General features: G+C 41.7%; 1 protein-coding gene across 1 annotated transcript in view; it reads left to right on the top strand.

The window, feature by feature from the left end:
- The first annotated feature begins 6,046 nt into the window (after positions 1–6,046).
- TJP1 (tight junction protein 1) overlaps positions 6,047–12,251 on the top strand; it is a 164,207-nt gene continuing 158,002 nt past the window's right edge. The window contains exons 1-2 of the mRNA XM_035553837.2: positions 6,047–6,090; positions 6,646–6,806. Coding sequence (XP_035409730.2) covers positions 6,067–6,090; positions 6,646–6,806 — 185 coding nt within the window. The 5' untranslated portion in view covers positions 6,047–6,066. The remainder of the gene's footprint in view (positions 6,091–6,645; positions 6,807–12,251) is intronic.

A 12,251-nucleotide genomic window follows, 5' to 3' on the forward strand; every position in this document is an offset into this window, starting at 1 on the left:
TCTGAGAAAACACAGTGAACATTCTTTCTTCCAAGCAAAATTATTTACCTATTTTTATTTTGGCAGATCAAATGAATGACCAGGATAAACTCTTTCAGAAAATGTAAGTTAATTCAAAATGACTGTGTCAGTTTATTACCATATCCATGTAGACACATATTTTTCTGTCATCAGTCAAGCTAGCCTGTCATAAAGACACTTCAGAGAAATGTGAAAACTTCACCTATTGTAGATGATCAATTGAGCAGTAAAAAGTGAGAGGAAAATCCAAGATTTTTTTGTTTTGTTTTTACAGTGATACTACATGTATCTTTATAGATCTTCATGTAACATGCAGTTAAGTATGGAAGAAACAGTAACAGACCAGAGAAAGGCTTTCCACTATATATAATAAATACATCAAAAAAGGGTATAGAAAAGCTCTAGTAGATAATAGGAAAAAAAAAAGTCACAGAATTACATATTGTAAATGCATAAATTGGAAACATAGAAACACACAAACACTGTTTTCTTACTTTTGAGGAGGAAGAAAACTGCTAGAGCACCATATCTGACATACCTGTAGATTCTAAGGAGCTCTTTTGCCTTTGACAAGTATGATCCTTTTATTTGTTTTCCTGGAAAGAAAAATGGGACATGTGAAGCTTACACATGACATTGAAATGGCAAGAAAGTCTGTTTCAGAAGCTGTCTTTACTGAGGTATCTGCACTAATGCTGCTAGTTAAAAGAAATCTTCATTAATATTATGATTATAATTGACTAACTGTAAAAAATAACAGAATACACTATTATTAAAAAAGTAATGATGCAAAAGAATTCTATTAGTAAACAGGAGATCAGTAATCTACTGTCATGTTTTAATGTCAGTGTTGTATCAGTCTCTGGAATTTCACAGTGACACTTCACCAATTAAACTGTGTAATAAGAAGTTCTCTAATCATATGAAATGCAACAGGAGCATAGAATACAACTAGCATATCTCAAGACTTTTTTATTAGTCATTACAGTAGAAATCAGCAAGGGGAATGGGTATATTCTAAGAACAAACAAAATGTCAATTCTTCAGTCTACACAGTAGCACAGTATTGAGAAACATGGAATGAACAATGTAATGTTATGAAAAATCTTTGTTTTATGCACAGTAAAGATTAAGACTATTCTAAAATGCAAATAAAATATTCTAGTTAATATGCCATAAAACAGCAACAAGTTTTTTTGATGTCTGCTTTAGCTCTAAAACAGTTTTGACAGACTAAAAAATGAACGCACCCGAGAGGTTAAAATTTACTATTAAGACCTAATCTACCCTCAAAAGTTGCTGATGTGGCCATTATATTACCAATGACAATGCTTTTTATTCTTGTAAGATATTTATCTATCTATTTATTTTTGCCAGACAGTGTAGCTTATGCAGGTTTGCTGAAAAAAATAAGCTAAATCAGTAAAAATGAATATTTTTGCTTTTTTGCCAGCAAAGCTATACCAGTTAAAGATATGGTTTCTTCCTCCTCACATTGTTGCAGAAAAAAATACATTATCTGAAAAAATATATATATATATCAAGTGTACCCTAAACTTTCAAAAGTGCATTTCTGTAATGTCTCCAGAGAGTCTTTTGAGTCAGACCTTAATTTCTCCACCTCCTGTGAGTTTAGTCAAGACTGAGTGACGCAGGTGAGAGTTTGGAAAGGATGGCAGCTAGTGACAACTGGCACTACAGGGATGTGTGATGTGCTAATGATAAAGGAAAGGAAGATAAGTGATGAGCTTACTTAAATCACATATAAAATCAGCAGAAGTAGATAATACTGTAAAATCTTGCTTTGCACTATCTGAAATCTCATATATATTCTAACAATACTAAGATTGAAAAAGATGATAGACAAAGCTTAGAATGAAGATAGCATTAGGTAGACCACCATTACACTCTTATTCTTAGTGCTCTGCAGCTGATAGGAGCTGCCAATGCACAGCTGTCTCAGTGGCATGCTCTAAGTTGCAGCCAGTCTGTCTCCCACTGTTGACAACAGCCCACTCCCCACCTATAAACACCAACACATGGGCCAAAATTCGGTAACACATACTGGCATTAATCTCCACCTTCTCGGGGCCTGTCTATCTACTGCTATACACATCATCACGCTAGTATAAACATACTATTATGAGTGGAATGTGGGGCAGCCACATGTCTGTTCAAGTGTACCAGTCATACTAATATTGTAACTTGTAACTGAAAGAGCAGTATGTTCTTCCAGAGCCACGAAGTGCATTGGAAGGTCATACCAGGGACTGACTTCAGAAGAAAAAGGGGTGTTGACGATTGCAAGTAATAGATGTATTATAGAGTTTGTTCTAAGGTAAAGTCTGCAGTTAAGTTACCTAAGCAAATAGAATTAAGAAATTATTATGTCTCTGTGTGATTTTGTACTGAAAAAAAAAAAAAAAACAACCAACAAACATGCTATGAATCATCTATGTTAACCTGAAGTAATTAAATTGGACTTGAATTGTGTTTTGAATGTATGCTAGGTTCAAAAAAATGTAAGCAGCTTTCATCTTTCTGTAGTGAAGGAGAGTGTATCTCATCAGACAGAATGAGTTTGCAAAGACAACAGCAAATATGACCAGACTGCCTCTGTTGCAGGGATATCTGCTGCATAAATTGTGGCCTTAACTCAGCTAATGGGTCCACACAGGCCTCAGAGGTAACAGTGGGATGTCTGGACGCTTACGCTAATCTGGAAGCGGCTGACTGACTCCTGTTAAAAATAGGCTCTTCATCTGAAAGGCAAGAAAGGCAGGACTGTTTTACTTTTTCAGCTATACAAAAAATATGTGCCTAAAATACGATGTTCTTAAAGGAGATATATAATGGAGTAGCACTAAGAAGGAACAGGTCTGAGAGAATCAGAAATAATTGCAATTAAAGCTAGAGGATAACATTTCTTTATTACGTTTTTTCTCTGCAACATACATCAAGAACTACTGATGATATATAAACAGTACAAAAGTTAATTTGTTAGTACCAGATTAACAGTATAATCATTGAAAACTATAGAGCTAAATCTGAAATAGCAGTAATTATTTTGCTAATTTAAAAAGAATTACGAAGTACTATTGAATTAAGAATAGAAATCACTAACCAGACTTCAAAATGTTGAATAAAGATCTGAATATGCAGCCAGGTTCCATTTTAAGTCTTTATGCAAAGCATTGTTGGCACATTTCTTAACACCTTTGTATATAGATGCTTAAAATAAATGTACGTCCCAAATCTGCCACTATAAAAATGGGAAAAGCAATGTTTGGGGACTCTCAAAGCTTACCTGCTTCTCCCTGTTTTATCAGCTTTCAAATAAACTTTGCTTCCCTTGCATCCTTAGATTCTCTTATCTAAAAAAATTCTACCACTACAAATGGATGAAGAGTAGATTTTTATCTTAAAAGTTTCAATATGAGATAATGATAATATATATTTTTATGAGAGGTATAACATTCACATTGAATTGTGATATTCAAAACAATACAGTCTCATCCTTTTAGTCAGCATTTCCTAGCATTTCAAGGTGTAAATGATTTTCTCAATAGGACTGCACAAGTGTAAATGACTATTTCAATTATAATGTAGCTAACATTCTGCTAATGATGGTGAGAGTAAAATCCAGCCCACACTCATTCTGTCATAACTTGTGTGGGCAGCAAGCTTTTTTTCGGTGAAGTAATGACTGGATGCACAGCAGGAGAAAACAATGTGTCGTTTTTATAGTTTTTTTTTATTTTAAGGCAAAAAATGATCTCCATGGGTTTTCAAACAGATTTGATGTTCTGTCTATAGAAGATAGTGTAGTACTAGCATTGTTTAAAGACAAAAATTAGTTCCTACTCCTTAACCTTCCTAATCATTTCAAGTTAACCATCCCTCATTGCTTTTAGTGCTTGATCTCTCAAAAGACAAAGAAACCCATGAGTAGAATCTCGTGTGTTGTAGATGTGCAGGCGGCCATTGAGCTGGCATTTGAATTTTTAATTAAATATAAATTAAATATTTAATTAAACATACAATTTTGGGACGTTTCTACACATCTTATTTCTACACTGAAAATGCAAAGCTGTTCATATCATTAACTACAGTAAAACAATTCTTATCATATGTTTCTAATACAAATCTGATGTGTTTACAAGTAATATATTTACCTTCTCTGTACTCTTGCCTACTGTAGTCTTAAGATATATATTACATTAAAAAATAATCAAGGTGACAATGTTCACAGTATTTTTCCTAGCTGATGGTGCCTGCCTGGGACATCTACTCTGGGTAAGTATTACAATTCATATTTATTACATATTATATTACAGCATCTTAATGAAAGTTGTCACTTCAGCATGGATTTGCTCATATCTGCAATTTGCAGAATATCTACATCTACATACTTAAGCAGTGCGGGAACAGCCAAAATATACTATTTCTTCACATAAATATCAGAACACCTACAGAACAGCTTAGAAAAAGTTTGACCTGTTTTAGTGGGTTTTCCATATTACTTTAGATTGACAGCATTTCAAATGTGAGTTAAGGATACCTTGAAGCTTCCTGCCAAAGCACAGTCACCAGCTATTTCTAGCCAAAATATTTTCAACTGCTGTTGATCAACAGGTCAGCCCTCTGCCCTTCACTTCAGGGGTGTCTGCACTGAATGGGTCTCTCTGATCATATTTTGAATGAATTCCAAAAACACTTGTCAAAAGTGGGATCTTCTACAGCTCTTAATGCAGAACTGGAGTAGTAGGGCAAAAAAACAGATTAAAGTTGTAATAATTGTCACACATAAGGCCATTACACAGTTATGCTTTCAGTGATTTTTGCTGAAGTACCCAGAAGGTGGGTAGCCCTGTAAAAAACATTTGATTCCTATCTTGGTTTTCAAACACACTTCAGTTTTCCTCGTGTGTGAAAAAAATGTCAGGAGGGAAGGTTTGTCCTCTCTTTCCTGTGGGCTTAGTAGGCTTTTTATAGGGGACTTCACAACCCCATCACTTAGGGGTCTTGCTGCAGTGGGGAGCTGCACTCCAGCCACCTCACGCCGCGCCTTTTCCTGGAGGAGGCTTGGTTGGGGGTGCTGCTCCCGCTGCTGCACTGTCCTGCCAGCCCAGAGCAGCCAGCCACCTCCATGCCGTGCCTCACCTCACCCTCACCTTCATCCTCATCTTCACCTTCACCTTCACCCCCACCTCACCTACATCCTCACCCCACCTTCATCTTCAACTTCACCTCACCTCCATCCTCACCTCACCTTCATCCTCACCTCACCTCACCTTCATCCTCACCTCACCTTCATCTTCACCTTCATCCTCACTTCACCTTCATCCTCACTTCACCTCCATTCTCACCTCACCTTCATCTTCACCTTCACCTCACCTTCATCCTCACCTCACCTTCATCTTCACCTTCACCCTCACCTCCATCCTCACTTCACCTTCATCCTCACCTCACCTTCATCTTCACCGTCACCTCACCTCCATCCTCACCTCACCTTCATTCTCACCTCACCCTCACCTTCATCATCACCTCACCTCACCTTCATCCTCACCTCACCTTCGTCTTCACCTTCACCTCACCTCCATCCTCACCTCACCTTCATTCTCCCCTCACCCTCACCTTCATCCTCACCTCACCCTCACCTCCATCCTTACCTCACCTCCATCCTCACCTCACCTCTATCCTCACTCTCACCTTCAGCCTCACGTCACCCTCACCCTTCCCTCACCTCCATCCTCACCTCACCTTCACCTCGTCCTCACCTTCCCCTCACCTGACCTCACCGCCCCTGCCGCTCCCCTTTCCCCTCGCCGCCTCCGCAGGGCCGCCCCGGCGGGCGGTGAGGCGTCTCCCTCACGCCGCTCGGTGACCGCCAACCTCAAGCCACAATGTCGGCCGGGAGGCGAGGACGAAAATAACACGGGGCTACCTCGGGGCGCTGCCGGGAGGCGAGGCGAGGCCGGGCAGGCGGCGGGCTGCGGCATGGCGCCCCGCTGATGGCGGAGGGCAGAGCGGCAGCGGCGCCGCATGGGCGGGGGAGGGAGAGCCCAGGTAACCGGGCCGGGCGGCGGCGGCTCGGTGCCCGGCAGCGGGCAGAGATGGCGGTTAAGGGCCGCTCGCCTTGCGGGGCAGGGGAGGAGCGGCTGCGGCCCGGCCTGGGGGCAGCAGGGGGGCGTCGGGCCTAGCGGAGGGACGGCGCAGGTGAGGGGGCGAAGCGCGGGGCGGGCGGGAGGCCCGCGGCGGGAGAGGCACGGGGCGGCGGCAGGCGGGGGGCTGCGAGAAAGGGAGTGCGACAGCGGCAGGAGGAGGAGGAGGAGAGGAGCGTGGGCCCGGGGGGAGGGCAGAGCGCGGCGGGAGGCGGAGGAGAGCGTCAGCCCGGGCACGGATGGCGGGAGCGCGGCGGGAGGCGGAGAGCGTCAGCTGGGGGCAGAGATAGAGGGAGTGCGGCAGGAGGAGGAGGAGGAGGAGGAGGAGGAGGAGAGCGTGAGCTGGGGGGGCACAGAGAGAGGGAGCGCGGCAGGAGGAGGAGAGGAGGAGGAGGAGGGGAAGGAGCGCGACGCAGGGACGGCAGATGCCTGGAAATAAAAATTTGATGATTGCATGCAGCGGCTGGAGAGACTCTGTCGGTGGCGGCGGCGGGGACGAGGCAGGGACAGGGGGGGCGACGGCAAAATGAAGTATCAGAAATACCTGACTGTCTTGCAGATGGCCATAGGGGTGACCGCCTCCAACAGGGGCAGTCTGATGCCCTTAAAGAGGAAGCTGTGGTGAGTAGGCACAAAGCGGGCCGGCGGCACTGCGGGCCGGGCCGGGCCGGGCCGTGTCGGGGCGGGCGGGCGGGGGCTGCCCTCTAGGACCGGGGCCGGGGTCGAGAGCTCCGTGCCGGGACCCGCTGCGGGCCCGGGGCCGCCGGCGGCATCCCCGCGGCGCCGAGCTGCGAGGCCGTCGCCTCAAAGCGCGGCGCTGGTGCCGCCCGAGGAGCTGTCCGCGCCTCACGCCCGGAGCCGCCCGCCCGCTGCCGCGCTCCCCGCTCCCCGCTGCCCCGGCGGGGGCCCGGCGGCCGGGCCGGCCCCGGTTTCGGCCCCGGTTGCCGGTGAGGCGCCGCCGCCGGGCAGGGGCACCCCGCCGAGGGGCGCCCGGGGGGCGAGGAGCGGTGCGGGGCTGCCGGCGGGCCGCGCTGTGGGCAGCCCTAGGTCGCACCGAAATCCTGCCTCGCCTTCCTCGACGGTGGCTTTTTGGCTTGCCGGTGGGCGCGCTGAACTGATTTTTCTGGTTGAATCAACAATGTGCCATGAAAAATGTATGAAAGTGTAATTGTGTAATGTGGGTGAGTAGGGCAGCGACAGGCATATGGCACTGCGATGCCCGGGCACTGGGAGCCTGGCTGAGGCACTGGGACGCGTGTCGCCGCCGGGGCAAATCGCGAGGAGAAAATCCGTGAACTTGTCAAGTCAGGTTTTCTGGGGGGAAAATGCCAAGGAAGAATTCGTACGCTGAGGATTTGTTATCCATAAAAGACTAAGAGTGACATTTTAGGTGGTGATGCTCATATGGTTTTCTTTCACTGGACTTAAACGTTCCTAGTGAAGGAAAGTGAAGTGTCATAGAAGGCAGGGTAGGTCACACTGCTTAAAAATAGGTAACCCATGAACAGAAACATTTACATCGGCAGTTGCAACAAATATGGGTATTACCTTAATTGCAGAATGTGTCTTATACTCACTCTCTCTATATATATACATATTATCAGCTAGCATTCACAATGTCAAGCAAATGCATCACTTGAAGAAACACTGTGCACCTAATGAGCTATGTCGTAAATTCCAAATCTTGCTCAATGACTTGCCGAAAAAAGCAGTTTGGCAAATCTGTTCATACTAACTGTAATGTACAAATGTAGTCTTAGACAAAAATCTGTTGACATGCTGATAAGTTTTATTACATTTAATCAAATCAAAAGGTTTTACAGTGTATGCAGTGGTTTGATTTTGATTATGTAAGTTACATAAAGTGCCACTACCGTACCTATTGTATTTTCCCCAAACGCTTTCCTTGACTGTGTGCAGCAGCATGTTTCATATATCGATATTTTACTTCATTTGAAAGTCTAATTATGGGTAATATAATGCTAACACTTCTTCTGTTTTATATTTCCCGTGTCTCCTTGGAAATTTTTTCTTTACTGACATGTTCAAGTGAAGCTATTTATATTTGCGTACATTTAAAGTCTGAAAGGACATTATTCAACTTCTATCTGATGTCTTCAGTTGTAGTTAGATCAGCTCTGTATTGCCTAGTTTCATGGCAAAATTAATGTGCTTTTTGAGGGAAAGCAAAACAAGATAGTGGATTCCCACTAATACGTACTATAAGCATTGCATTTCGTAACATTTCTAACTTGTCTGAATGTTGCTGCAATGCTATGCCTTACGAAGATTTAGTTGACTAAGAGTGTTAGGGAAAAATAAGATTATTTCTTTTCTTAATTTTAGGGATATGTATAGATTATTTAAGATTTGAGATCATGTCTCTGGGATATTCTTATTAATAGGTGACATGATAATATGTAGTCACTTTTCCTTGGAGAACTTTAATAACATTAGGCATTATCTTTGTGGATAGAATTTCTGCTCTTGTATGAAATGCTATTCTCTGATGCATTTAGAGAAAGGCTTAAGGATACTTTGTCATGTAAATTTTTTTTAAAGCTTAGTCTGTATCAAATCACCCATTAAGAAAAAGCAGATATTTGAGTGAAGAGTATATTAATACTAAAATCAATGCAATATTCTTGTATGTTTCCAACATAGAAAACAAGAGTGTATTCCAGGACTAGCTCTTTGGGAATCTCCAAGGTGCATAAAGAAAATGTATAAATCAACTCATTTTATAATCAAAGGATGCTGTTTTTTGTTTCTTTTTATTTAGTAGCAGAACAACAACAACAACAACAAAAGAAACAGCATTTTGTTTAACCAGTCAGCTTCACAAGTTCTTTGAGGTTTTAATACGTATTGAAAGTGGAAGCAAAAGACATAATTTAATAAAAAAGGGTTAAAATGCTCATCTTTTTGTTGGTTGAGATAATCCACCTGAATCCTACTGAATGAAAATGAAAAAGGTACCAGCAATGGTTCATTCTTTATAGAGCATCTGTCACTCCAATTTTCTCCTGCTTTCCCTCCCAAAATCTAAGTTCTTTTTGTGATGCTTGAAGGCAGAGGTACGAATGAAAGCAAAAAAGATGGGCAATGATATCTCATTGTGGGTTAATAGTAAGTTGGTATAAAGTAGCTGGATATAAAACAGAGAGCTGGCCAGAATAGAAGGAAGCTGTGCCACAGGCTCACAGTGGAGAGTGGTGGAGATGGGAACTTGACTGTGCTTAATGTGGAGCTTGATTGTTTTATGAGGAGGTTTAGTTGAGACAGGAGAATTTTGGACCTGGTGATGAACGAAGTTGCTGGAGTCCCATACTGCTGATTCAGACCTTTTCCTGCATTTGTGAGGCATTGTAATCTAATACATAGGAACCTAAATGAGATGAGTAGGATGTTCTTAACGGCCTTGCTGGGAGGGCTGTATCTGGATACAAAAACCACTGTCATAATGCTGCCAGTTAGCAGAGTCTATCAAGGCAATAAACTGTCTTTGTTCAGAGCAGGAACCTCCTTCCAGGTCAGGGCTGAGGCAACATGAGAAGCTTGCAGTATTTCTGTCTGTGATGAACTTCTTTCTGGACAGAAGGTTTTGTTTTTTGAGGCTGTACAGTAATACTGCTTTGGAGCACTACCTTTATTTCCCCCGGAGTAGAGTATTATCTGGTGCATTACATTTAAAATAGTTGTAAGTGGTACATAATCAGTACTTTTCTTCTGAATCTCTAATTTCCACTGTGAAATGGGTTGTTTTATGGAGTTTTTCAAATTGTAAAACCTTCATACTAGCACCGTGCCTTAGCTAGACCAGTTATTACAGAAACAAAATTAAGAATTCGGAATGTGGTAACTCACACCTTGAAAACTGTATGACAGTTTCTTTCACCTTGGTAAGACAATGCAGGATTTTATTGGTCAACATCTGTTGATAGCTTTTATTATTATTATTTTATTATTATTTTTTAAGGGTGAGTGCAACATGGATTAGTGCATTTGCTAATGAATTTAAGAAAAACTAACTGCTGTCCTGGGAGCACCTTAAAACACTAAATGGACATCAATATTTACTGGAATCCCGATATCTGCAACCTAAATTCTTTTAGAATAGGAAATGATAAATCATGTAGTTAAGGGGATCTATACAAATCCACCATATTTCCTGCTACACTGAAAATAATATTTCTCTCCTAAAGGGAGAAGGAACGGGGGGAAAAAAAACAACCAACCAACCAAACAAAAAATAGCAGGGCATATTCTGGCAACTCTAATAATTCCCATTAATATTCTCATGTTTCTTACAGCATTTGCCTCTGCTTTGAAAGGTCTCTGCTTGGGCCGCTCCCTCTGCTGCCCTTGGCACAAAGGAAAATGGAGTCATGAAATAAGGCAAAAAGCTCAGTTGCTGATGTGTTTTCATTACAAAAAATATTATGGGAGTGGCTGAGGCTATTCCATGTTTGCATTTCCCTTATCTTTTAAAAATGATTGGTGGTTGACTGAGGTAATCTATAGGTTGCAGAAAAGAATGCAGAAGCAGTACGCTACAGAATTTGAATTTTGCTTGATCTTATTGGTGCTATTGTTAAGCGAATGTGTGATAAAGAAGCCTGAATGTTAATGATAGCTGCTTCTTGTAAGATATTCCATGGGCACATTTATTTTCAAGCGGATGAATAAACATACTTGAAATCAGTGAAGAGTAACTAGCCTATCTGGAATTAAGCGCTGATCTAAAAGCTTTGTTGACTCAGGGTCTTTGTGTTCAGGCTGGGGACTGGGCTTCAAAGTTCAGGCTGATGATGAAGGATGCCTGTTTTATCATTAGGACTATCCCTAGGGAGAAAAGTGTCACTTCTAAAGAGAATCATATTTAGAATATCAAATTAAGGAAAAAATCACCTCAACATAAGAGAAATAAAGCAGCAAAGATTCAACATCTTGGGTGTCTCTACAGAAGTATGTGGAAAAATACAGATTGCCAGAATGGCCGTTACCCTTTTTTGATTACTGGTTGTTAATATTTGCTTGAAATGGGAATAATGGTCTCAGTTTAGCACATTGTAAGGATGTATTCATGTTGCAAATTAACTGATACCTTTTTTGATGAAGGCAGGATGCTGTGCTTATATCTGGAGGTATCTGCAGATACACAAGAATTATGTGTAGTAGGTGACTGTTCAGTGATGCTAGTCATTGCTCCATATTAGGCTTTTTTTTTTTTTTTTCCAAACAAATACTGAGTGACTATAAATGTTAGGTCTTGCAGGCAGATCAGTGGGAGCGTTTTCAGCTTTTCCAGCCTTTTGATGGAGCCAGGAGGCATACTGGTCACCTTCAGCTGAGCCCGGCTGACATCCTCGCTGTCGTACTGGGGAAGCCTGTCTTCTAATAGGAGGGCACAAACACAGAAATTTTACACATCTCTCAGCTGAGATGTGTGTAACTTCTAGAGATAGGAGTTTCAAAGAAGTTTCAGACTCACACATTGTGTGACCATCTGTAGTAACCATTTGCCACAAGTACCTCAGTGCTGTTTACTAAGATGGGTAGACCACTTGCAGGATGTGAAAACTAGTAGTTATGTCACTGTAAGTCTTGTTGAGGATATATCGTTGTCAAAGATTTGTCCTCCCTGCCTTAGCTATAGCATTAATACTACACTCAGAAAACAAATACAGAAAATGTTTCATTTCAAGACATTTAATTATATAGGTAGTCTTCTATATGACTTCTTATAGATTAGAGTTCCAAACTGTAAATCACTAAATATTAAGAGAATTTTCTGCATTTTTAAAACCTCTTGAGTCTAACTGCTCTCTCTAAAATAATGCTAGTTTAGCCATTTAAGCCAAATTCTAGCTATAGAAAAAAGTTAGGTAATATTGACGCTTGTTATAAATTGTAATTGTGTGCAAGTAGCATAGAAGTACCTTTTTAAATAATAAAAACTATGCTATTTTACATACATTCCACCTAATTACATTACAGTGTGTATTAAGTCATTAGCCATTGATGTGATGTGATGAAGAAACTGTTGCCTAGTACTTTGTTAGG

Source organism: Cygnus atratus, chromosome 11 (assembly GCF_013377495.2).
Source record: "Cygnus atratus isolate AKBS03 ecotype Queensland, Australia chromosome 11, CAtr_DNAZoo_HiC_assembly, whole genome shotgun sequence".
In the NCBI taxonomy this organism is placed as follows: Eukaryota; Metazoa; Chordata; class Aves; order Anseriformes; family Anatidae; genus Cygnus; species Cygnus atratus.